At 52.0% G+C, this 24,458-nt stretch overlaps 1 protein-coding gene across 1 annotated transcript in view; it reads right to left on the reverse strand.

The window, feature by feature from the left end:
* The window catches only part of Plekha6 (pleckstrin homology domain containing A6), a 121,163-nt gene extending 98,010 nt beyond the window's left edge, over positions 1-23,153 (reverse strand). The window contains 3 exon segments of the mRNA XM_059281226.1: positions 12,957-13,014; positions 16,503-16,579; positions 22,649-23,153. Of these exon segments, the coding sequence (XP_059137209.1) occupies positions 12,957-13,014; positions 16,503-16,579; positions 22,649-22,731 (218 nt within the window). The 5' untranslated portion in view covers positions 22,732-23,153.
* Between the last annotated feature and the right edge of the window lie 1,305 nt (positions 23,154-24,458).

Consider the following 24,458-nt stretch of genomic DNA (forward strand, 5'->3'; position numbering starts at 1 on the left):
GCATGTTGTCTCACGGTGCTGACAGAGCCACCAAAACTTAAGTCAAGGGACTTATTCAAGGTCTCAAAGCTAAGATGACCCCACATCTCTGTCTGTGAAAGTCTTTTCCTGTCAGGATTACCTAACCTTCCTAATGCTGCAACTCTTTAATACAGTTCCTCATGTTGTGGTGACCCCCCAACCATAAAATTACTTCGTTGCTACTTCCTAACTGTAATTTTGCTACTGTTATGAATCGTAATGTAAATATCTGATATGCAGGATGTCTGATCTATGATCCCTGTGGGGGTCACAACCCACATGTTGAGAACCACTGAGCTAACAGGAAAGTCTGTCTGGGCTGTTTTTATTTTATATATATATTTTATATACCTATTTTATTCAGAACAATCATTTGCCCACCTGCCTGCTCCCTTATTAGACTGTGAATTATAAGATTTTTTTTTTTACAACATTGTAGGACTTTGTCTCAAGGAAAAAAAATTTCTTTGCAACCTAGGACCCTCTAGTACACAGTGGATTACTCCCATCTTAGAGAGGAGGATGTCAGAGGGATGGGAATCTGCATTCTATGCCTCCCTTGTGGTTCCAGCAAGTCTCTGAGCACTGCACCATGCTCCCGTCCATAACCCACCCAAACAGCTTTTGTGTCCTTTCATACCTGCAGTGAGGTAGCCCCAGGTTCAGGCGAGGCCAACAGGCTGACTGCAGTCTCCAGAAAGCCACTGATGTTCATGATGACCCAGGAAACAAGCAAAATCAAGAAAAAATGACCTCAACACCCAGAGCCGGGTTGAACTTAACAGGGTAATTGCAAGCATTTGACTAATTAGAAGCAAATTGGCATTTGCAATTAGAGATGCATGATCCTCTCAGGTAATGAGTCAGACCGGGCAGACAGTGACTCCAATGCTAAGGCGAGGCCTCACCTTCACCAAGCACTCTAAGCCTGAAGAGCAGAGTTCCTGCCAATCCCAGGAAGGCACAAATGTAACCAGGTAAACTGAGCAGCCTAGAACCAAACGTTTATCCTACAGGGCACAGGTGTCTGTCTCCACACTGCCTGAATCCACACAATAAGGACTAACATCTACAGGTCTACAGAGATCAACAGGCACCTCCATACCAACTGCCCCACGGCATTCCCAACAGCACATCTGTCTGGCTTTTGAGTGACTGCACAAAAACCGCAAAATATTAGATCTTACTACTCATCAAAGCAGTTGAAACGGCAAAGAAATCAAATTACCGCCATAAAAGATGTTATCATATATGGGCTGGTAGTCATGTCACAAATTTCTCTGTGTGTGTGTACACATTCATATTTGTGTATGCATGAATGTGGAGGCCAAAGGTCAATGTTGGGTATCTTCCTTTACTGCTCTCCACCTACTTTTTGAGATAGGTTTCTCCCTGAATCTGGAGCTCACGGATTTGGTTAGACTTGCTGCTGGCAATCCCCAAGGTTCCTCTTTCTCTCCAGTGCTGATTCCAGCCATACTGCTGAGCCCTCATTCTTTGCACAGCAAACACTATGAGAGAGCCATCTCCACTGGCCTGCGAAATGCATCCTTTGAAAAAAATTATTTAAATTTTAAAATCCTGGGGGATGGGTGGTCTGAGTTTGTGCATGTGAGCGCAGGTGCTTCTGGAAGTCAGAGGCATAGGATCCTCCCAGACCTGGAGTCACAGTGGCTGTGAGCACCTGAAGTCCATGCTGGAAACTGAACTCCGGTCTTCTGGAACGGCAGTGCATGCTCATAACCACTGAGCCATCTCTCCAGCCCTACAAAATGCATTTTTTTTTTTTTTTTTTTTTTGTGGAGGCAAGGTTTCTCTGTATAGCCCTGGCTGTCCCAAAATTCACTCTGTAGACCAGGCTGGCCTCGAACTTGGAGATCCACCTGCCTCTGCCTCCCAAGTGCTAGGATTAAAGACGTGCGCCACCACAGCCCAGCTACAAAATGCATTCTTATATACAACTACTAGGAATGTGAGTGAGTAAGTGCTTTTGCATACAGAATTTGGTCAACTTTATCCAAATATTTTAAAGTAAGCAGCAATTTTATTTTGAGAAATGTAACCCAAGGGGGAAATATCATCGATATGTGTAATGATTGGAATATGTATATTTCATTTTATAATTGTTTATAAAAGGTGAAAATTTTGAAATAGCCACCTTAACATAAAGGTGAAAATTTGGAACAAACATGTAATGAAATATTAGGAAACCACTTTAAAATATTGTAAAAAAACAGTAACGACATGGAAAATGCTTATATAACAGCAATATACAGCTGGCTAAAAATTTAAATGGTTCAGGCATATTAGAACATACTTTTAATCCCAGCTTAGGAGGCAGATAGATGGCTATGAGTTTGAGGACAGCCTGGTTTATATAGCAAGTTCCAGGCCAGCCAGGCCTATAGTTAGACTCTGTCTCAAAACAAAAAACAAAACTTTATGGCATATATGTATGCTGTCACAACAAATCTACTCACATGTTTGTGACTGAATTCTAAAAAGTTACATCAACCAAAATGTTTGAAGTAGATACCAAATCTCTTTTCATGTTTCTATGTTTAATAACTATTTTAGTACAGAATGGAATTTTTGAAGTATAGACCATCATATCAATTCTGTGTCTTGAGGTTTATACTAAGGGAAAAAAATCCTAAATGTCAGGGGAGCATGGGAAGGCCCTTATAAACAAAAACTGTACATATTGTGTTTATTTGTAAAAAGGAAAATAAAGCTGACAGCCTAAAATGTTCAAAAATGGCTATGTGAAACACACTTCACCCACATGTAGACTATAAACAGCGTATTCAAAAGCAACACTTTTTTTTTTTAATCCCGTGTGAAAGAGAAGCCTGCCTGTTTTGTGAAGCTTCAAAGCCCCAGAACCAAAGGGTCTGACTCAGACAGGGGAATGTTCCCACCCTGCAGGAAGTTGTTGTGAAGTAAGGAGGCTGGGTCCCCGGGGGTCCCCCAGGCTGTCCGAGGGCTCAGAGGGGCTTGGGGGGAGGCAAGTACAGACAGGTTAAGGAGCGTCGGTGACAGGGATGCACACATACACACACACACACACACACAGCTAGAGTCCATCCTAAGTAGACTTTCTGACTTCCTGCTCCCCACTTCCTCCCAGAAGAAGTTTGGTTCTGAGAGCATTTTAACTAGAGAAACATTCATGCCAGTTTGGCTGGCTATGTCAACCTCCTGCTTGGGTCTTGTCCCTCAGGCCAAGCTCTCACTGGCACTGCCACCTTCCTCCTCCCCGGCCCCTGGGGACAAGTGGATGTCCCGGGACCATCAAATGGGCGGCTGGGCAAGTGGTGAGCAAACAAGAGCATCAGCCACGGCCTACACAGCTCCCAGTGACAACCCACCCCCGTCTAGGGTGCAGTCCAGGTCAGTCCTAGGAACCGAGAGCGCCTTTGCAGAGCCCACCCCCGGGCGCCTCTGGGCCTAGATGAGGGAGGTTGTGACGGCAACCCTCCCAGGGCAGGCGCCGGGCTCCTCCATTTCCTCAGTAATTACTTCATTTGCACCGAGCAGGAAGAATCTAACTCAATCATCCAGGCAGACACACTAAATGTAATTATCTATGTAATGCGTCCTGCACCATAGCCTTCCTGTGGAAAAAAGAAAAAAGCAGCCGAATTGGGGGGGGGGGGGAGGGAGGCCCCTTTGTCTCCAGCCCACGCAGCACGCCACCAGGATTAATTACACACGGCGCTAACACGTTTATCACCTCGCCACCCGATGGGGAAACCAAGGGCTTTTAATAATTCATATCTGTGGCCCAGCACTGCGCGGTTGTGCGGAGACACAGAACCCTGCTCTTTTCTGCAAGAAAAGCTCTGCGTTTGTGCAGGTGCACGGGGACTGTTCTTGCCACCGCTCTGGGAGCACTGCCGCCCTGCTCCCCTCTCCCTCCGGCTGCCGGCCGAGGCTCGGTGACAGGGGCCCACCCCTCTCCGCCGGCAGGATGGACTCGGCTCTTGCCCAGGTTAAAACGCAGCTGCCCAGAGGTGGAGGCTGCAGCTGGACGGTTGCAGCTGCAGAACCCTCCCCACTTCCACAGGGCTCAGAGGTCCCGGGTTGGGGACCAAGCTGGCACCTGCAGTGCCCCGCAGCCATCTGGACAGGGGCTCCGGCAGAGGCGTGCCAGCCAGGGCTCCGCCCACACATGCTGAAGACCCGTGCCGGAGTGCGCCACTGGAAGATGCCAGATGGAGAGCGAGAGGTCTGGAGGGACTTGGGAAGAGCCGCCCAGTCCTGAAGGCCACCACCTCTTGGGACATTTACTGGGGACCCTGTCCTTCTCTCTCCTCCGCTCCCCTCCTTCCACCATGCCCTAGCCCGCCTCTCTCTGCATCCAGGGTCTCCCACCTCTCACTCTGCCCACCAGACGGGCCTGCAGGCTCAAAGAGCATCTCCCAGTAGCCGTTTCTCCCTCCTCCTCTTTCCCCTCTCCTCGCCCCTCCCCCTCCCTTGCCCATTGCTGGCCACTTCATCCCCAGACTCCTCACACAATAGCCCCGTCCCAAGGCTCTAAACAGCAGCCGCCTGCTTTTCCATTACCAACACTGCATGTTCCTTCGCTCTTCATCACCCCCTGCCCACACACCCTTCAGCAGCTACCTAAAGAACCGCGGATGCCCCCCTGAGAAACCAAGAGCCTCTGACCCGTCCCGCTGAAAGAGAGCCTCCACCGACCTGAACCTGACCCCTGAACCCTTCCATCTCTCCTTCCTATAAGATTAGAGGTAGGGTGGGGCTGGACCTTGGAGGTTGGCAGCCCCAAGGCTGCCCTCTCCCAGGGACGCAATTCAAACGAAATCAATTCAGGTGGTGCCGGCCCTTCTGGGGGATTCAGAAGGGGGTGAGGTCACAGAAAGGCTATAATTAGCATTCGCAGCATCCATGATCCCCAAGGAAGGCTGCCAAGGCTGAGGATGAAGAAGGCAGTTCACTGCAGTGCATGCAACCTTGGCCTGTGCGGCCAGCATCGGCTGCCAGCCCTGCCCCAGCCCAGCCTTCTTCCTCCCACCTCCTAGATATGATGCACCTAAACGGACTCACCGGCTGGGCCTCGGAGGTGTGATCCCGCGCTGAGAGCGCGAAGTGCGATTCCAGAGGCACCCCTCCCCCAGCTCGGGCCAGCTGGGGTCCTCCTCCCCCGCCCCTGGGGACCCCTTCCGAAGAGCGGGGCACTGGATCTAATCTGATCTAATCAGTCATCCTTCCCGCTGGCAGGTCCCTGGCTCCGGGGAGAGGATGCTGTTGTGGTTACTGCAGGATCCAGCACCTTTCCCAGGCAGAAGCAGCTGGGCATGCTCCATCGGCTCCCGTGGGGATTTCAGGACCACGTGACTCTCCCTCCCCAAGCTGTCACTTAGGATCAGGAGTAAATAGTCCCCGGAAAGGTTTAACTCCATCCACACCAGTGACAAGCTGCTAAGCGCCCTTGCAGCCCTCCCCTCAGAGAAGAAGGGGTTGGTGGGCGCAGCCTTTCCGCCCTCCCACAGCCAGGACAAGGCTGCCCCCCAGAGGGCATCCGGGCCTGCACATGGGTAAGCAGCATTTTCAGAGTCTTCCCATGGGAGACTGCAGAAAGCTAGAAATTTTTGCCCATGGGCTTGGCACTATGGTGGGGCGTCATGCACCCAGGCTGCCTTTCAGCTCTGTGACGGTCCCCATACAGAGGGACCATCCCGGGTATCAGGAGGGCTTTGCTGGAATCCTGATACTTCCGTATCCCCAACACAATGAATTTAAAGGAAAACGATTAGGAGAGATGTGGGACCCATTTATAAAACACCAGGATCTCCTAGTCTTCAACCCAGACTGGTCTCTGGTGACCTTGGATGCGGATGCTAGCCACGCCCCAACACCTGTGTTCTGCACTATTGATGAGCTATAAACAATAAGGCTACAGCCCCATTTCTGTGGTAAACAGTCAGTAGCCTCCCCCTTCTCTCTCCTCCACTGTGCCTCAGTTTCCTTCCGTTGACATCTCTCTGGGAAAGTAGATTCTCTATGACAGTGGGTAAGTGTGATGGATACCTTGGTTTCATATCCAGGATCAGAAGGGAGTGGGAATGATTTGCCCTTAACTTCCAGGGTTAACATCTCAGCTGCATCCTGGACACAAAGCTGGCGACTATACTATGGAGGTCACTTCTGAACTTAGAAATATCCCAAGAAGCAGAGATTAAATGTCAAGTCCCTGCAAGGCCCCACCCACATGATAATTCTATCATTATTTGTTAATGGACTGTCTTGAATGAAAAAAAAATTAAAAAGCAGCCTGGGCTGAGGATGTGGGCTCAGATGGTCCAGGACACGTGAAATGAAGCCCCGAGTTCAAAATGAGCACCTCATAAAATGTGGTATAGGCAAGAGAATCAGAAGCTTAAAGCTATCCTTGGCTATTTGATGAGTTCAAGGCCAGCCTGGGCTACATGGGACCTTGTCTTAAAAGAAAAAAAAAAAAAGCGTAGAAAAGCAACCTCTCCCCACTCAAACCTGAGTGAATCTCGACACAGTGTATGAGCATCCCTGTGTAAGCATCATTTTTACCACCTGGAGCATTTTCTTAAAAAAAGAATCTACTTTAGAAGGCACAAGAGAACACCCCCGTCCCAGCACCCAGGAAGAGACAGATGAGGGGAGTGGGGATATAGGGGAGATTTGATGGGGTAAAGTCAGGGGCCTGGGGAGGTACCTAAGGGACAACCCTCATCCCTACCCAGAGCAGGTCAGCACACAGCAGCCTAGCTGCTCTCTTGGGAGGGTTTCCCTCTCCTCCGCTCCCTAGATGAGCTGCCAGGCTGGTCCTCAATGACTCAGGGAAAGCCTCTCAGCTAAAGGGGCAGGGAAGTTGTCAGGAAGGGCCCAGTGCCAGGCCCGTTCACCTGCCCGGCTCTCCAGGACTTGGCAAGGATGCCTGGTACAGGTGGGGCCGAGTCGGCTTCTAGGCAGCCAGAAATGAGGGGCTCTTGGGGAGTCTCCGGCCTTGAGAGGTTGATGGAGCAAAATAGGGTTGGGAAAGGGATTCCAGGAGGCAAGAGGGGGAAAGAAGGGGACAAGGACCTCAGGCCTCATGCCGTACAATCCTCAGGCAACTGGAGAGGGCAGCCAGCAGACAGGCCTGCTGGGCGGGTTTCCTCCTTGGCAGACAGAGGGCCAGAGCTTCAGACAAAGCTCTGCCTCACCTAGAAGCCTGAGCCAGGAGGGTGGCTGCTTCTAGGGGACACCGAGGCTCCAGGGGGTAGGAGAAGCCAAATGGATGACTGGGCTGGGCATGGTGCCTTCCTGCTAGGGAGCAAAATGGGAGATGTACAAGGGCTTATGGGGCTGGCAGGACGGGGGAGGTAGAGCTGAGAAAGCAAGTATTCTTTGCCAAGTCTAAATCTTTCCTCTGTTAGCCCAGCTGAGAAGCAAACTGCTCCTGGGAAAGGCTGAGGAGGAGGCCTGAGGAAGGAGGATCCCCCCACAAAAGCGCCTCTGTGGTCCTGCTTTTGTGCTCCAGGTCCAAGCTCACCTCACTCACTCTTCACAGCCCTTCAAAGATCATCCCTATTCCCCACTCCACACATGGTCCTGGTGGTCACTAAACTGATGGACTTAACTGTCCCTCAGTGCCTAGCTCTCACCCAGAGACCTTGGCCACCCTGGCCTCGTTCACTCAGACCACACCATCTGGGAATCAGGGGGATGTCGGATGGATAACTCGGGTTCCAGACTCAGCTCCACCCCTGACTAACGCAGCACCTTTACCCTGGGCACTTGACTGCTGGGCCTCAGTTTTCCTCATCTGTAAGTGAGTTTGTCTGCACCCTGGATCATCTCTTGCCTCCTGTTTATCTGTCCCATTCTTTCCTGTCTTGAGTGACATTTGCCTTTCTGGGGACAGAGCTGACAGGTCCACTATACCAGAATTGCTGCCCTGTGGCTTCTCTCGTCCATCTTGTCCAAAGGACAGCAGAACAGTTCTTGGTGGCTCCACCTTAGGGCCTAGAGTGTCTCCTCTGGGGACCCACAGGCTGAGGATCTGCTGGACTCTTGGGGACCCGCACAGCCTCCAGGAAACTACACAGGCTTCGTCAGCCGGCTCTTGAACACCTGTGGGCAGAGCCCTGGCCTCTGCATGTCTGCCTCCCAGCAATCCCTGGAATGACCCGAGCAGCTCCTCAGTGCACCAGAGGTCCAGGTAGGTGTCCAGCTGCCCACTTGGCTCCTTCCTGCAGGAAGTATTCAGACCAGAACAGGAAGGAGTGCTGGGCGGGGCTCCCTGGGTGGAGGAGCGGCAAGAGCAAGCGTTATCAGGGTGTAGGCCACCTCTCTGCCAGGGCTCCTGCCCTGACAGCTCTGGAGGGAGAGGCACTCCTGAAGACAGAAGAGACCTGTTCCACAGCACGCTGCTAGTGAAGGAAGCAGGAGACCAGGTCCAGACTTCTTATTGCCAGGAATTGCTTTCACGCACCTGGCTCAGAAGTCCACCAGACCCACAGTAACAGAACTGCAGGAAGGGATAGTCAAGACACCCCCTCCACCTCCCACCCTCCACCCCCCAGTTCCTGGCAAGTGCTACAGCAGTGGATCACCACCCAGCAAACCCTTTTGAAGGGCCTGGTCTGTGGACCATGTGTGCTCTGCTACCCTCCTGTGGATTAGTGTGGTAAGTGCACACAGGCCCACCATGAGCTCCGGCCATCCGTGTCTCTAGCCTTTTCTCTTCTCACATCCCCTCCATACTTGGCAAATGACACATTTAAAACCTCAGCACGCTGGGCGGTGGTGGTGCACTCCTTTAATCCTAGCACTTAGGAGGCAGAGCCAGGCGGATCTCTGTAAGTTCGAGGCCAGCCTGGGCTACCAAGTGAGTTCCAGGAAAGGCGCAAAGCTACACAGAGAAACCCTGTCTCGAAAAACAAAAAACAACAACAAAAACAAAACAAAAAAACCCTCAGCACACTAAAGCAATACACCAGTAGCAGGTACCATGAGACCTGCCTCCCAAATATCATGAAAGGACAGGCTTCATGAAATACAGTTATCATACTTGCTAAATACCCAGCCCAGAGAATGTTACTATTTGCTCCTTGAAACGCCACTCCCCATGCTAGAAGAAAGATCTCCCCAAATTGTCTGAACATGCGACTTTTTTTTTAATTACTTCTTGAGATCCAGGTGTGGAGTCTTCATAGTTTCTACTTTACCTCCCAATCAAATGTCAGAAGCCTTGGTGAGACTTGACTGTTCATAGAAAATAAGGTGTTCAGGAGTCATTAATTCGTTGGTGTGCTCATTTGGTGAGGGGCATGAAGCCCCGGGCACCAAGGATGCTGAAGGCAACTGTGGCATCATGGTAAGAACACAGCAGTGAAATCACCCGCAGCAACTCCTCCCGGGTTGGATTTCTGTATACTTCTAGACAGCTCAGTTTCCCTACTAGTTGCTAAAACAGAGATGACATAGCCTCCCTTACCAAAGGATTAAAATGAGGTAACATAGTAAAGCCCTGAGCTCTGAGAGTGCCTACTTCTGTCACGGGCTGTGGACATTTCATCATAATACACACAGACAATAGTGTCTCTCCAGACGTCATAGGCACCCCTGTGTCATCCCTGCCCCATGAGGAGTCTCAAGGTTCTCAAGATGGCCCCTAACGGCAGATCCCAATCAGCTGGAAGCCTGTTCAACTTGAGAAGTCAAGTTGAGCGAGGAACTCCAGGGAAGGCCAGCAATCTGGATTTCAGAAACCCTCCAGTGACTCGGGTGCATACCAGGGATGGAGAATCGCTGATGGAGGAAAGCTGGTATGTGTGGAGATAAACAATTGTGATGCCCAGGGGCTTCCCCCACAGAGCAGAGAACAGGGAGGGGCAAGGAGACCGGTCCTCACATAGAGGGAGCAATGTGTACAGAGCATCCTCAGGTGGAAAGCAGGTCTATGAGGAGGGGACCCCAGAGTCTAATGACTAGGAAGCAGGGCTGAGAGGACAATGCTGAACCCAGTCAGGACGCCCTGGACAGGCTGGAAAATGGAATTTAGGCCTTACCCTGTAAGCAATGGAAATACGGGAGGGTTTTGGCAGACAATGACATGAGCACTTTATACTGGGGGTTGGGTGGGGGGCACTCTTGCAGCATTCTGACCAGGGGCAGAGAAAATCAATGGAGAAGCTATTAGAAAGGTCTAGGTAGGGGTGAACTCAGGCTGTGGCCTCAGGGATGCTGGGAACCAGGCAGCTTATGGGACAGGAGGGGTGATAGACCTATGGGGAGGGCAGGGAAGGTGAGGCTCCCCGCTGTGGGGGTCTGCCCATAAGTGGGATGCAGAGGAAACCATTCATGTCGGCACTCACTGAAGGGAGGGGTTCTGGAGAAAGTTAGAGTGGGATCTGCAGCAGTAATTAATTGAGCTTTTATTTATATCCCGTTTTTTTCCACCTATCCACCCATTTCAGTAAATCCTGGGTTCCTACAGTGTGGCGGAAAGATACTAGGCTAATAGAAGATGAGATGAGGCTTTTCTCAAAGATTACTCGGCAACGGAATGCTACCAAAAGGTAAATGAGCTGACACTAGGCTTGGCAGTGCTGTGCCTGGCACGGGTTCCGGCCCCAGTACCACAAAAGAACCAGCTGACAAGTAGGAGCCAGATACCTGGGCATAGGAGGAAGAGAAAGCGCTCCAGGCAGAGGGAACACCATGTGCAAAGGTCCTGCGGTGGGTCTGGGTTTGGTGTGAGGAAAGGGAAGAAAGGTGAGCGTCAGCATAGCACAGCTGTGGGAGAGAAGGCCACAGAGGTGGGCAGGGCACCCCATCTTAGGGGGTCATTTCTTATTTGTTTATTTATTTGGTTTTTCAAGACAGGGTTTCTCTATGTAGTTTTGGTGCCTGTCCTGGATCTCACTCTGTAGCCCAGGCTGGCCTTGAACTCACAGAGATCCGCCTGGCTCTGCCTCTCGAGTGCTGGGATTAAAGGCGTGCGCCGCCACCGCCCGGCTTTAGGTGGTAATTTTTTTCAGGTTCCTTTTTATTATTTTAAATTATTTGTCTGTGTGTGGGTATGGGCACATGAGTTACTCTTGGGTCCTCTGGAGGAGCAGCATAGGTTCTTAACTGCTGAACCATCTCTCCAGCCTCTCGGTGGCAAATTTGAAGGATGAATGAGACGAAACAACATTGAGTAAACAAACCCACAACTGAACGCTCACCAAACAAATATTAAGATGCTGTTTCTAAGAACGGGAGAGGCAGAGGGTGTTTAGATGAAGCGAGCACTGGGTGTGCCCTACAGAGGCTTAGCTGTGGAATCATGTGACAACAAGCAGTTTCCAAAGAGGTCATGTGCAGAAAGGCCTTTTTTTTTTTTTTTCTTTAAAAATATAGTTACCACTGCAGGGCAGGGTGGGGCACACCTTTAATCCCCATATTTGGAAGGCAGAGGCAGGTGAAACTCTGTGAGGTCAAGGCTAGCCTGGTCTACACAGCAAGTTCCAGACCACTCAAGGCTAAATAATGAGATTCTGTCTCAGAAGAGGGGGGTGGAGGAAAGATGATTCAGTGGTTAGGAGCACTGACTGATTTTCCAAGAGACCCAGGTTCGAGTCCCAGCACCCACGTGGTGGCTCACAGCCATCTGTAACTCTCCTGGGAGATATGGCCTCTGGTAGCACGGCGCACATGTGGTACAGATACACATGCAAGCAAAACACCCATACACATAAAGTAAATAAATAACATATATCTGGTCAATAATCACACTGATGTCTGTGCTGGCTGGTTCTGAGGCAGGGACTGAAAAAAAAAGATGATGCCTAGTTGTCCTTAGGGGTGGACATTTTTTTAAGTGTTGTTATCATCATTATTACTATTATTATGAGTAGGAGGAAGAGTACTGGACCTCACAAATGCTAAACAAGTGTCCACCACAGAGCTGTATCGGTCTCCTTAAGTTACCCAGGCTGGCCTAGAACTTAGTATGTAGCCTAGGTGGGCCTTTAATTTGGGATCCGCCTGCCTGTCTCCTGAGTAGCCAGGATTACAGGCCAGCACCACCAGGCCATGATAGGGATGAGGATTTCAAACAAAGGAGGACTTCCTTCCTCTTTAGAAGCCATGGCTATCTCTGGCAGAGACAGTACCCCAGCTCCAGGGCAGTGGGCACTGGGACTCTTTGGTGGCTGCAGAATATAGGGGTGGTTCGGGCCAGACGCCCACAGGCTTGGGCACAGAGAGTTTCACTTCTGGCAGGAAGCTAGACCTGAGATGTAGAGACAGACAGACAGACAGACAGGCACTGAGTTCCAGGAAATGAGTCCAAGTGTGTGGCTGTGGACCTCCAAAACTGGAAGCCGCATCCTCTGCCTGCCTACCTCTAGCCAGGCAGTTCCCAGGGCTTACCCTCAGCCACCCCAGAGTCAAGACTCATTGCTCACATGACCCGGCCAATCCCTTAGAAGAACAAGATCACCTCGTGTTTCAAGGGCCACAGAGGCCCCATCCGGAAGAAGAAGAGCAGCTGGGCCTAGCCTTGCCATTGCAAGCCTGTTTCCTCCCAAGAACTGGGCCCCTAACATTCCACACCCCACCTCACACCTCAGTGCCCATCTCTGTCCCCTCAACTCTTGCCTGGTACGTCTATGACAGTCTCTCCTACACGTGAGATGAGCCAGTCATGCTGCTGGTTCAGCCCAGCCCAGAACTCCGTGACCCCTACCACAGAAACCTTTCTGTAACTGACACTAGTCACAGTTAGGCCAAATGACACATGCTTCCCGGTGCCTCTGGCCACCCTCAGACCCGGTGGCTGTACCTAAGGTGATAGATATACCAGATCCTTCAGCCACCTCCCTCCCTAGGAGACATCCATGACTAAGACGAAAGCCAGACCAAAAGGTGAGGTTTAAAAAAAAAGGAAGCAATCTACTCACTTGATGAAGTATACAGCTCCTTCCGGGGTTGAATCCATCTCCCAGCCCTTAGGCAAACCTACAAGGAAGCAAAACCATAAGTTGAGAAGTCCTGGAAACAGCTACTCATCTCTCCGCTCCCCCGAGCCTGGGGCCTGGAATGGCAGGAAAACTCCAGAGGAAGGCCCAGTGTCCAAGCAGCCAGTGCACCTTTTACAACTTCCTTGGCCCATTATTTCTAGCATCCAAGCCTTCATCAATGAGGAGAGAGATGACTGAAGACAGAGGGGTCCTCTGGCAACGAGCACATGAAAGAGCAAGGCAACAAAACGAACCACTGCTTGACGGTATTTCTCATTTACCCCCCAGACCTTCTCTGAGCATCTGCACTGGGCCAGCTCTAGAGCCAGACCCTGAGACACACAGCAGGGAACCCACAGATGCTTGTCCTGGAAGGTCCTCAGAGTCCTCTGATCCTCTCATCACAGAGGTCAAAGCTGGTGGCAAGGGTGGGTGGCCCCAGGATTCAGAGGTCCTTAGCACGCAAGATCTAACTGGGACACAAGTCTCTGAGTCCCAGGCCAGTGTTAGGACCTCCAAACCTCTTTGCCACAGGCACTGAGGACCTGGGAAACAGGTCCCAGAAAACAGAGACTGGCTTTTGAATTTCAATAGCATCTCTGCAAAAAAAGTATCCACAGAGAAGCTCAAGAGGTCAATGGCAGAATCACTGAGGAAGGTGACCTTGGCCAGGTGGCCCTATGGACACCATCTCCAGAGAGCCAGGTTAGGTCCCGACTCACCTGCTGTCTTAGGGTTACTACTGCTGCTAGGAAACACCATGACCAAAGCTACTTGGGGAGGAAAGGGTTGATTTGGCTTACATTTCCATATCACTGTTCATCCTCAAAGGAAGTGGAGGCAGGAACTTAAACAGGGCAGGAACCTGGAGGCAGGAGCTGATGCAGAGGCCATGGAGGGGTGCTGCTTACTGGCTTGCTCATCATGGCTTTCTTACAGAACCCAAGACCACAAGCCCAGCGATGGCACCGCCCACAATGGGCTGAACTGTCTGACATCAATCACTAATTAAGAAAATGCCCTACAGGCTTGCCGACAGCCCTATCTTATTTCGAGACATTTTCGTAACAGGGGCTTCCTCCTCTCAGATGACTCTAGCGTGAGTCAAGTTGACATCAGACTAGCCAGCACAGTGCTCACGCCACCAAAAGAGACATACTAGCCAGGTCCCACCTTCCCAGCACAGAGCTTTCCCCCACCCCACAGGAGAGAACCTTGAGAGAATCTACACCAGCCAGGGCCGGTGGTGATCACCCCTCTTACAGGGAGCAGGAGCCCCCTGGCTGACATATTGGAAAATGGGAGCGGATTCTCTCGGCACTGGCTGCTTCTCTCTTGGTCAGTCCAAACGCCTGCCTGGGGCAGGGGGTCTCAAGACACAGCCACCCTCTCCTAGTCTGACTCTTGCATTGTCTTGCCACCTGCTTTGGTTGACACACGCAAAGAGCAGCGCATGAGTCTGGGGGAGTGGCTGGCCCGGCTTGGACCCATCATTTTAGTCCCTTGTGTTTATGAAGATCCCGTGTTTCCATTTATTGCTGTCGTTTCAGCAGAACGAGACAGTGGACTCAGCTCCTGGCCCCTTAGGAACGGGCCCAGAGGAATACCATACCATCTCAGCAGCTGCCACTCGGCGGAGTGTCCCTTCTCAGACACGTGTGGCCCCTCTACGAGTCTAATGTACAGTATGCAATGTACCGGGTGTCAGACCAAGAGGGAAACTGAGGCCCAGACAGGTTAGTCAACTTGCTTAAGGTCACACAGGAAGTGTCTGGGCCGGGATGTGAGTGCTGGTCTGCCACCCCCAAAGCCTACATTCTTGCCTCTGTGTGGCTCCATAAATGCTACTTGTTCCCCTCGGTCCCCGTGGGAGGACGCTCCCATTCAGAAGGGTGTGTGGGTTGGCAGCCTCCCTAAGTAGAGGGATCCCCATTGGGTCAGAATCATAAATAATCCTGCCACTGTGATGTGCTGGGAAAGGGGCCAGGGTGGTTTCTGTCCTCTGCCTTTTCTAGCAACTTCCCTCCACACTGCCCTCTCTGCCTGGGCAACACCAAGAGCGCTTATGTTCCTGTCCAGGCGGAGTGCCCGCTCAGGCAGCTGCCCTCCCAGCAAGCTTCAGGGGCATCTTAACTCCTTCCCAGCCTTGGACAACCAGTCAGGCTGCAACCAACACGGAAAGAATTGTCCCCCGGGCTCTTGAGAACCTTCTAAGTCCGACCTAGGGCGATGCTGCCCTCAACTAGAGCTGCTGAGGCCTTGCACCAGCACAACCCACCAGCAGAAGAAACCAGCTGTGGCATGGCGGCAGGTGGCCTCACTTCACTTGAGTTCGAGACCGGACAATAGCAACTGCAACCCGCCCCCCCCCCCACCTCTTGGGGTGCCAGCTTTTTTGCATGGCGCTTGCTACCACTTTGTAAGGTTTATAATCCTCTCCCATTTACACAGATTAGAAACCAAGTCCCAGAGGAGCCAAGCCCCTGCCCACGACCAACTAACGGCAAAGAGAGCCGCCGCCGCCGGAACTAGGTCTCTGCACCTCTGAATGTGCCTTTCACCATGACCCCACTTCACTTATTAGCCAGGTGGCCTGGAGCCAAGTAGTTCCTCTCTGTCCTTCATTTCCTCCCCTAAAACACAAAAGTTGAACTCCATGGTCCCTGAAGCCTCCTTCAGCTCTGATTCCCCAGGCAAGATCTAAATAAGTAGGCTCTGGCCAGGTCAAACCCTTGCCAATGAGTCCAGCAGAGCCAGCTGTGCCCCGTGAGTGACGGAGGCTGGTGTCTGGCCAGGTACAGGCTGTAAAGGGCCAGGAGACTCTCCCCCAGTACGGCTCATGCCCCCCTCCCTCCTGGCCTCTCACCCTAGAGGAAGGCCTCTCATTCGCTTGCAGCCCCCAGGCCTCCTGGCTCTCTCCTCCTGTAACCCCAGCTGAAATTTTTCTCCAGCTGTGTCTTGTGCGGCGTTGGCCTGTACACATCCCACCTTTCCCACTAGCCTGGGAGACCCAAGAGGGCAAGGAGGAGACCAGTGTTAGCCTTGCCCTCCTTCTCCCCAGCTGAAGGAGTTCCACCAGCCACCAAGGGCTATTTGCATTTAAATTGATTAAAATGACTTCCAGTCCACTGTAGACGAACCACATTCCCATTGCTCACTAGCACACATGGCTAAGGACAGATGTATGAAGTAGCACAGATGGAAATCAGTCCAACTTAGCACGGAGCACGGTGGCTGGGGTCTGCCCAGTCCGGAGCCTCAGGAGAGCAGCAACCTTCAGGTGGATCTGTCCTTTAAGATCTGTGGAAATGCACCCCTTACAGGTGTCCTGTTCTGCTCCCCAGGGGCCGTCCGGAGGCTAGGATGAGTATACCCACAGCAAAGGAGAGAAGTTAAAGCCGGTCTGGGGCCAAGAGTTCCTGTGACCACCTCAAGCTGTCGTCTCCTCATTAACTGCAAAGGTTACAACTGCAGGTGATTCCTTACCTGGGCTGGAAGAGTATCCACTCTGGATGGGTGAGTCCGTACCAGGGTGCACCCAGCTGGTTGACTTCTCCTCATCACTATGGAAGGACCAAAAAGAAGGGTCAGGTTCACAAAAGGCTTCCTGGAGCAGCACTCTCCCCTCCTGGGATGGCCATGCCCACCCTGCCACGCATTTGTTTGTATTCATATCTGCAAAGTCAACCCTGATGCTTCAGAGGTGAGCAGCATCTAATCGTGGCTTTGAAGAATCCACTAGTCCAGCGGGAACACAGACAGCACGTAGACACACCGTGAAGCAGCAGGAACACAGACCAGACCCCGGAGGCTGCAGGTGCAGCGCTACCACAAAGGACCGAATGCCCCTGCCCTTGCCCAACTCACTGAAGAGGCCACCTGAGAGTGACCGTGAGGACCTCTAACAAGCAGTTCCTCAGGTGGCCGAGAGGTGGTCACTGTGAAGATTCCCTGCATTCCCTCCACGTAAAAAAATCTCACAGAAAGTTGGGTGTGGCGGCACATGCCTTTAACTCCAACACTTGGAAGGCAGAAGCAGACAATCTCTCGGAGTTGAGGGCCAGCCTGATCTACACATCAAGTGCCAGGCCAGCCAGAGCTACACAGCATTTTGAAATGCTATCTCAAAAAATTAAAAAGGGCCGGGCGGCGGTGGCGCATGCCTTTAATCCCAGCACTTGGGAGGTAGAGCCAGGTGGATCTCTGTGAGTTCCAGGACAGCCTGGGCTACAGAGTGAGTTCCAGGACAGGCTCCAAAACTACACAGAGAAACCCTGCCTAAATAAATAAATAAATAAATAAATAAATAAATAAATAAATAAATAAATAAATAAACAAATAAATAAATAAAAATAAAAATTTAAATTAAAAATAAATAAATAAATAAGGATTGAGGACAGAGCTACAGTAGAGAGTTTGCCTTGTACTCACAAGGCCCTGGGTTCCACCCCCAATACCAAAAAGGAAAAAAAAATGGACAGATTTTGAATCTGAGGTTCAGATAAGTTATGTAACTTGCCCAGGTCACACTAGAAAGTGATGGAGCCAGAATTCAGACCTGCCCACTGCCCACGCCCCATTTGTTTCCAGTATCTTACACCCAGTGAGGTGGGCTCCCCAACACTGTCGATCTGAGGGCACAGGAACTCATGGGTTTTCTCCAACCCTACTACCCAAGGAACACTAATTCTTCCAGATGTGTCCCAACATGAAGCTCCTGCCTGCCAGTCATGGCCATTTCAGGATGGACAAGGTGGAGGTGGGGATACTGACATGCATAAGATCCACAAAGAGTCTCCTCAACTTTTACTGTAGTAAGACTGACCAGAAACTGCGTGCGTGCGTGTATAAATTAATGTTCTGATAAATGTGAAGAACACCTTGAAAACTGCCACCAAATCAAGATAGTGAACCCCCAACTCTGTGTGCCCCCTTGTGCATCCTGTCTCCCACCCTCCCAGCCCTGTCTACCCTCCTGGGTCTTCCTATCTCTCCCTTTCCTCCCCCCTCCCCCCCCCCCAGCCACACCCATCTGCTTTGGACACACACAGAAGGAATCACACAAGCCAGACTTCTCTCTCTTAACTTCCTTCCTTTTTGCTTTCTTTGACACTGTAGTGTCAGTAATTCACGAATGGCCCTTTACCAGTTCATGAAGGGTGTGCCAGTGTGCCCATCCACTCCCGTGAGACGGACACACAAGTTGTTCTCAGCTTGGGCGCCAACACAAGCAAAGCTGCTGTGAACATCTGTGGGCTCTGAGGGGACATGTGCCCTTTTACTTTTTCTTTTGACTTCATTAACTTTTGTTTGTTTGTTTTGTTTTGTTTTTCAAGACAGGGTTTCTCTATGTAACAGCCCTAGCTGTCCTGGAACTCACTCTGTAGACCAGGCTGGCCTCGAACTCACAGATCTGCCTGCCTCTGCTTCCCGAGTGCTGGGATTATAGACATGAGCCACCACGTCCAGCAACTTCATTAATTTTTCTCTGCAGCTGGACACCTGCTGTACAGAGAGACTCTCCAACTAACCCACCCCTCTATCAAGCACAGAAGAAACTAAGTCACAATTCTAGTGACCTCTTGTACTCCGGAGTCGCTGGGAGCTGTAGGAGATGGCCTCTAACAGTGGGGCCTTGGGTCTGGGTTTGTGCTGGTTAGAAGCCAGAGAAGAAGGCCAGGCATGTTAAAAAGGCCTGAGGGAGCCAGTGTCCTCACCCTCTTATGCTGCCGGACGCTCCTCTCCTTTCACACAGTCCCCTCCATCTCCACATCACCTGGATACTGCGGATCACCCATCACAGGATGGCTTTTCCACCACAGCCTTCAGCTCCCTCTGTTTATCCTCTGTCACCTCCCCTTGTCAGCCTGGCCCAGCACAAGGTGGCTGGGGTTTGCCTGGCCTTGGCACTGATGGGGAAGCTAGACCTGGGGGGGGGGGCGGGGCTGGCGTCACTACAAAGCCAAGCTCCAGGTAGAACTCTGTCCTTCCTCGGGGGTATCAGTGGGTAGCCACTCTAGGGCCTCCCCCACCAGCCTTGAGCCCCAGCTTGCCTCGCCTACATACCCTACCACCCTGCACTCTCTACAGCCTGTAACTGAAGAACCAGTCAAAACCATCAGGTTCCCCGAATATCTACCCTACCTGTAAACATATGCAGTTCCTCGCCTACCCTTTCATTCCTATTTCTACACTGGAGAAGTGAGTCTCCTCTGAGGCTAATCCTCTCCTCGGGCTATCTCTCTACTCTAGCCCATCTTTTATAGCCCCTCATCTATTGAGAGCCCCAGCCTGAATCATGAACTGCATCTCCCTGTGGCACGCAGCAGCCTCCCCTCTACTGGGTCTCAGTTCCCCATCTTCCTCTCACTGACACCTTCCTCCCCTCCAACTTCCTCTCTGCACCCTCCTCAATCCAGCATCCCTCCTGGGAACAAGTCTCTCATGCTCCCCCGGCTTGCTGGCATCCTGCTCACCAATCCCCATTATTCTGGTCTCTGTTCCCGGCCTCCCTGAACGCACTCTCCACTAAGGACAGCCCTCCCACACAGCAGCCACTTCATAACCTCTGGCCCTTTTGGCTTTTCTGCTGTATTGATCTGACCACTATTGATCATTGCTTCCCAATTCCTTCTCAAGCTTCATGTCTTCTCTCTTCTCCAATCCCGGCGTTGCTCACCTCTGACCCCCTTGGTTCCTAATTCCTTCCCAAGCTCTTCTCTCCTTAAAGACTGACGCTGCCTGGCTATCTTTCTGTCCCCTCGCTCACACTCTGGGAGGTCCCACCTCTGCAGGACAGCTTCTAGAGGACCCTCTTAGTCCAGACTTATCTCAAATGCCAGATAATGCAGCTACACAACCCTATGGACACACAGGGACCTCAAGTTCAACATTTCACCGTTGAACTTATGCCCCCTCAACATACACATGAGCTGGGGTCCTCGTCTTCTAGTCTTGATCTCCACCAATCAAGGGAGACACTATGAGGTACCTCTTCCCTTCCCTACATTCAGCCATAGGGACATTCTTTTTGTTGTTGTTGTTGTTGTTGTTGTTGTTGTTCTTGTTCTTGTTGTTTTCGAGACAGGGTTTCTCTGTGTAGCTTTGGAGCCTGTCCTGGAACTTGCTCTGAAGACCAGGCTGGCCTCAAACTCACAGAGATCTGCCTGCCTCTGCCTCTGCCTCCCAAATGCTGGGATTAAAGGTGTGCGCCACCACTGCTCAGCTTTTTAAATGAGTTTATTTCTTTAATAATTTATTTGTTTTTATTTTAGGCATATTGGTGTTTTGCCTGCATGTATGTCTGTGTGAGGGTGTCAGATCTTGGAGTTACAGACAGTTGTGAACTGCCATGTGGGTGCTGGGAATTGAACCCAGGTCCTCTGGAAGAGGTGCTCTTAACCGCTGAGCCATCTCTCCAGGCCCCCCCCCCCCCCAGCCCACGGGGACACTCTTAATCCTCTCTGAGAGATGCCCCTCTGCTCTCTCACCTGCTTCCGCTCAGGCCCCAGCAGCTGTCTCAGACTTCTAGCTTGCACAGCGGCGTCCTAGCCATGTTCTATTCTGCAGCACCCCACATACATCTCCCAGCCCTCACAGCTGCCCGAGGGATCCTCCTGGATGCAGATCCTGCAGTGTCCAGCCCTGGGGTAAAGTGGCCTGTAGCTTTCTGTCTCTTGCAGGATAGAGTCGCGACCCCTTGGCTAACATATTGGGCCTTGATGGTGCATTCCTGCTTTCCTGTCCTGTTTTCTCTGCAACCCCCGAAGCTGCCACTCCATCTCCACTGCAACCCAAGAGGGTGCCGGGTACCTTTGCCTCAAGCCCACCCTGCCTTTCTTACGAGACCTCCCACTGCCCAAGGCCACTGTACTCTTCCCTTCCTGTTCAGCTTCAGGCCGGCACTTATTCCATGGATCGCCTCCTCAGTCTCCATCTTAGTTTCCCTCCTGGGTCCCATAGGCAGCATCACACAAGTAAATGCCTCCCCGGTATACCATGTTATTCCGAGATCTCTCTTATTGTTTTTATTTTTTATTGCTGGAAAGAGTAAAAAGCTCCATGTGAGACTGTGCAATTAAAGGGAAGATTAGGAGGAAATTGGGAGGCCAATTCGGGGTCAGCACATCAGGAGCTCTTAAGGATTCAGCCCATTGGGCTGTCTCTGCTCAGAATAGAAAGAGGGGTGGAGTGGGGAACGGACGACTCAGGGATCAGTCTTTATTGTTTGTTGTTTTTTTGAGACAGTCTTACTATGTAACCTTGGCTGGCCTGGAACTCAGAGATCCCCTTGCCTCTGCCACCAGAGTGCTGGGATCCAAGGTGTGCGCCACCACGCCCAGCCCTGAATGGGTCTTTTCAGTAAGCTCCCTGGATGACTTCTTATTTTAGTTTATTTGTTTGTTTTGAGGTCGAGGCCCAGCTTGCTCTCAAACTCTTAGGTCAAGTGATCCCCCTGCCTCAGCCTCCTTAGTAGCTGGGAGCACAGGCACACTCTACCACACTTAACCTAGATGGTTCTTAGAGGTTTTGCAGGTTCGAGCCCCTGAGGAGAGTGACCCTCTTTTTAATCCTGGAGTTCTGTTACTAAGGATCCCTAACCTAGGGCCAAGAACTTTCATGAAATTACTGCTAAGATAATATAATTCAGCATCAATTATGATAAACAGTGGTGATAATGACAAAAGAAAATGCCAAGCAAATGTGGAAACGGAAACCCCAAACAGCAACCGTGGGTGCGGCAGCCCCTGGAAAAGAGAAAGTGGGTTCAGGCTGTCCCTGTGCCGAGGGGTCCTGTCGGTCCTACCTCAGACGGGTACTGTGCATCTCTCCAGACCATCAGAGGTCCTGTGCTAACAATGCAGGCGCTGCCCCTGTGTTCCCTTCAGCCCTGATGTTCTCTGAGTGGCTATCTTGAGGAAGAGGAAGCTCGTCAAGTGTGGGAACAGTCCAAACTGCTGTGCTCTCCACACTTGCTATATATCATGGGGAGATTTCTTGCCTGGCAAAGGATGACTGTTAGAGAAGCCAGCCAAAAAAGGGGCCAAACAGGGCCACTTTGCTATAATGAGATTATGCCACAGCCATTTGCTTTATGAAATTAATAGAACGGTGCTAATTTATCACTGAGAGCAGCAAAGAATGCTCCAAGCATCAGGCTCCTGCCTCCTGACCACAGACCCAGGGAAGCAGCAGGCAGGGGGAGGAGCTGCCGTGCTGAGGGCTGGAGTCTTGCAGAGAGCAGGTGGCAGAGGCAGGGGCGCCTAATACGCTGTCATTTTGCCCAAGTCTGGAGGAAAGAAGTCGCCTAGCTTCCTTTTAGTGTAGGAGCTGAAAGGACTCCTGCTGCGGGGTGCGGCGGTCGGTCGGGGAAGAGGCTCAAGGCCGCCTCGCCTGCCCTGCCTCTCTCCAGCCCAGGGAAGGAAGCCTGTGAGCCTTAGCTGGACTTTGACCCATTGAGGAAAAGGCGGGAGTCACATTCAAACAGGTATCTTGATAAACTTATTAGTCACCCCCACTCCCTCCACCACCACCCCAGCCTGACCCCCAACCCTGCCACCGTTCAAGTCGGACAACTTTAAAGAAAAAGTGGAAAAGGGGTGGGGTGCGGGGGGAGAAAGAGCACTACATACTTGATGAAGAAGATTCTCCCGCCGCGGTCCACTCCGTAGGTCCATCGGCCTGGCAGGTCCAGCCAGTCGATCTCATCGGCCATCTCGGTGTCCCCGCAGCCCCTCTGGCTCTCCGCGCCCGCCCCCCGCGCCAGGCTGGCGCCCCCACTTTCTGCGCCTCCTAGAGGCGGCGATGGGGGAGGGGGCCCGGTGTGGTCCGGGCGCACCTCCCGGTCCCCGGGCGACGACTCCGGCCTCCCGCGGAAGGCGAGCTGGCCGCCAAGCCGGGGACGGGCGGGCACTTAACCCTGGCGGAGCCCGGCCCCAGACACCTCCTGCTTCCTCTTGCGCCCCCGGAGCTCCGCTTCAGACCGGCTCCTGAAGTTCAGTGCTGGGCAATTAGCGTGGTGAGTAATTAGGAGGCTCCTGCTGCCGCGGCTGCTAACGGGCAGCGCCGGCCTCCGTCCGCTCCCGCCAGCCGGCGCGCCGCCGGGGAGAGGCTCTTCCCCCGGAGCCCGCAGGTTGCGCCGAGGTGCGCCCCGGCTCGCCGCTCCGAGCCTGCACTTGAACTGCGGGGCCGGAGGCGGGGCCTGGCTGCGCCGCCGAGGACACTTCACAGCCCCGGGATGCGCCCGCAGCCCCGCGCGGCCAGGGAAGCAGGAGCCGAGGGCGAGCCTCGACTCACGCACGGCGCAGAAAGGGGGAAGTGATAACCACACACACTTCGGTGGGTGGGAGATTAGTGCAGGAACAAAGGTCGCACGCGGGAAGGGTGGCGCGGCCGGCCGAGTGCAGCCCGGGATCGAGGAGGCCCTTCCAGCTAAGGTGCCTAACCTAACTAGTCCAGCTAGTCCTCACCTTTCCGGCCTGACACCTTCTCCAAGAAGCCTGCCGTGACTGCAGAGGTTTCTCAGACTCCGACCGCCTTGAGGTCCCTCCAATTCATTTTTCCCACCATGAAAGAAAAAGAAAAAGGAGACAATGAAAGTAAAGGGATATGCATGTGTGAACTGAATGCGGGTTTCCAACATTCCAAGCTGACGAATAAAATACAATGCTGTGGGAGCCCATAGTTCTTCTGCCTCCGGGGGGCAATCCAGCTTTCCAACCTTCTCAAAACCTGCTCCAGGGACTCCAATTTAGTGCCCACAGTTCCAATCACATGCCAGACCCCAAGGGATTACTAGGTAGGCGCTAGGAGAAATATTTGTCTTTAAGGGAGAAGATGTGTGGAATGACAGGGGGCAGGTATCTGTTGAGCAGACACTGTGATCTAAAAGATTTGTCCCCATTCCATTCAGGTAAGTGATTCACTCATCCCTTCAGCGACACTTCCTCCTGGAGACCACAGAGGACTCCACCCGGGTTTATACGGCCACTCTCTGCATGTACCTTATAAACAGGCTATAGCAGTATTCATCACAGTGCAGTGAAATGACTGATTTACTCATCCGCCTCCTTGACTGAGCCGTGCACAGCCCAAGGGGAGGCCTCCATCTTACTTAACTTGGTGGGGGCTAGCGGCCTGGCTAGTGCTTGAACACTGCCTGGGACAGTCGTGGTTAGGGACAGCTCTTAATTCCAATCATAATCCTGTACTTTTGAATGGAATTTGCACAGTAAATAAAACACTAAGCAACAGTAAGGCGCGTCAAGTGGAGATCTTTGTGGAAAACAAACCAGCCAGGGACCCTTGCAGTATCCGAGCTGCCTAACCCAGAAGAACCAGCTAACAGACGGTGAGCTTCCAAAATGCCTCTGGGGCCATCTGGGCCAATCCTCCTGTCTTAAATTTAGGAAACTGAGGCAGAGAGAGGGAAAGGGCTGGTCA

Source organism: Peromyscus eremicus, chromosome 15, assembly GCF_949786415.1.
Source record: "Peromyscus eremicus chromosome 15, PerEre_H2_v1, whole genome shotgun sequence".
In the NCBI taxonomy this organism is placed as follows: Eukaryota; Metazoa; Chordata; class Mammalia; order Rodentia; family Cricetidae; genus Peromyscus; species Peromyscus eremicus.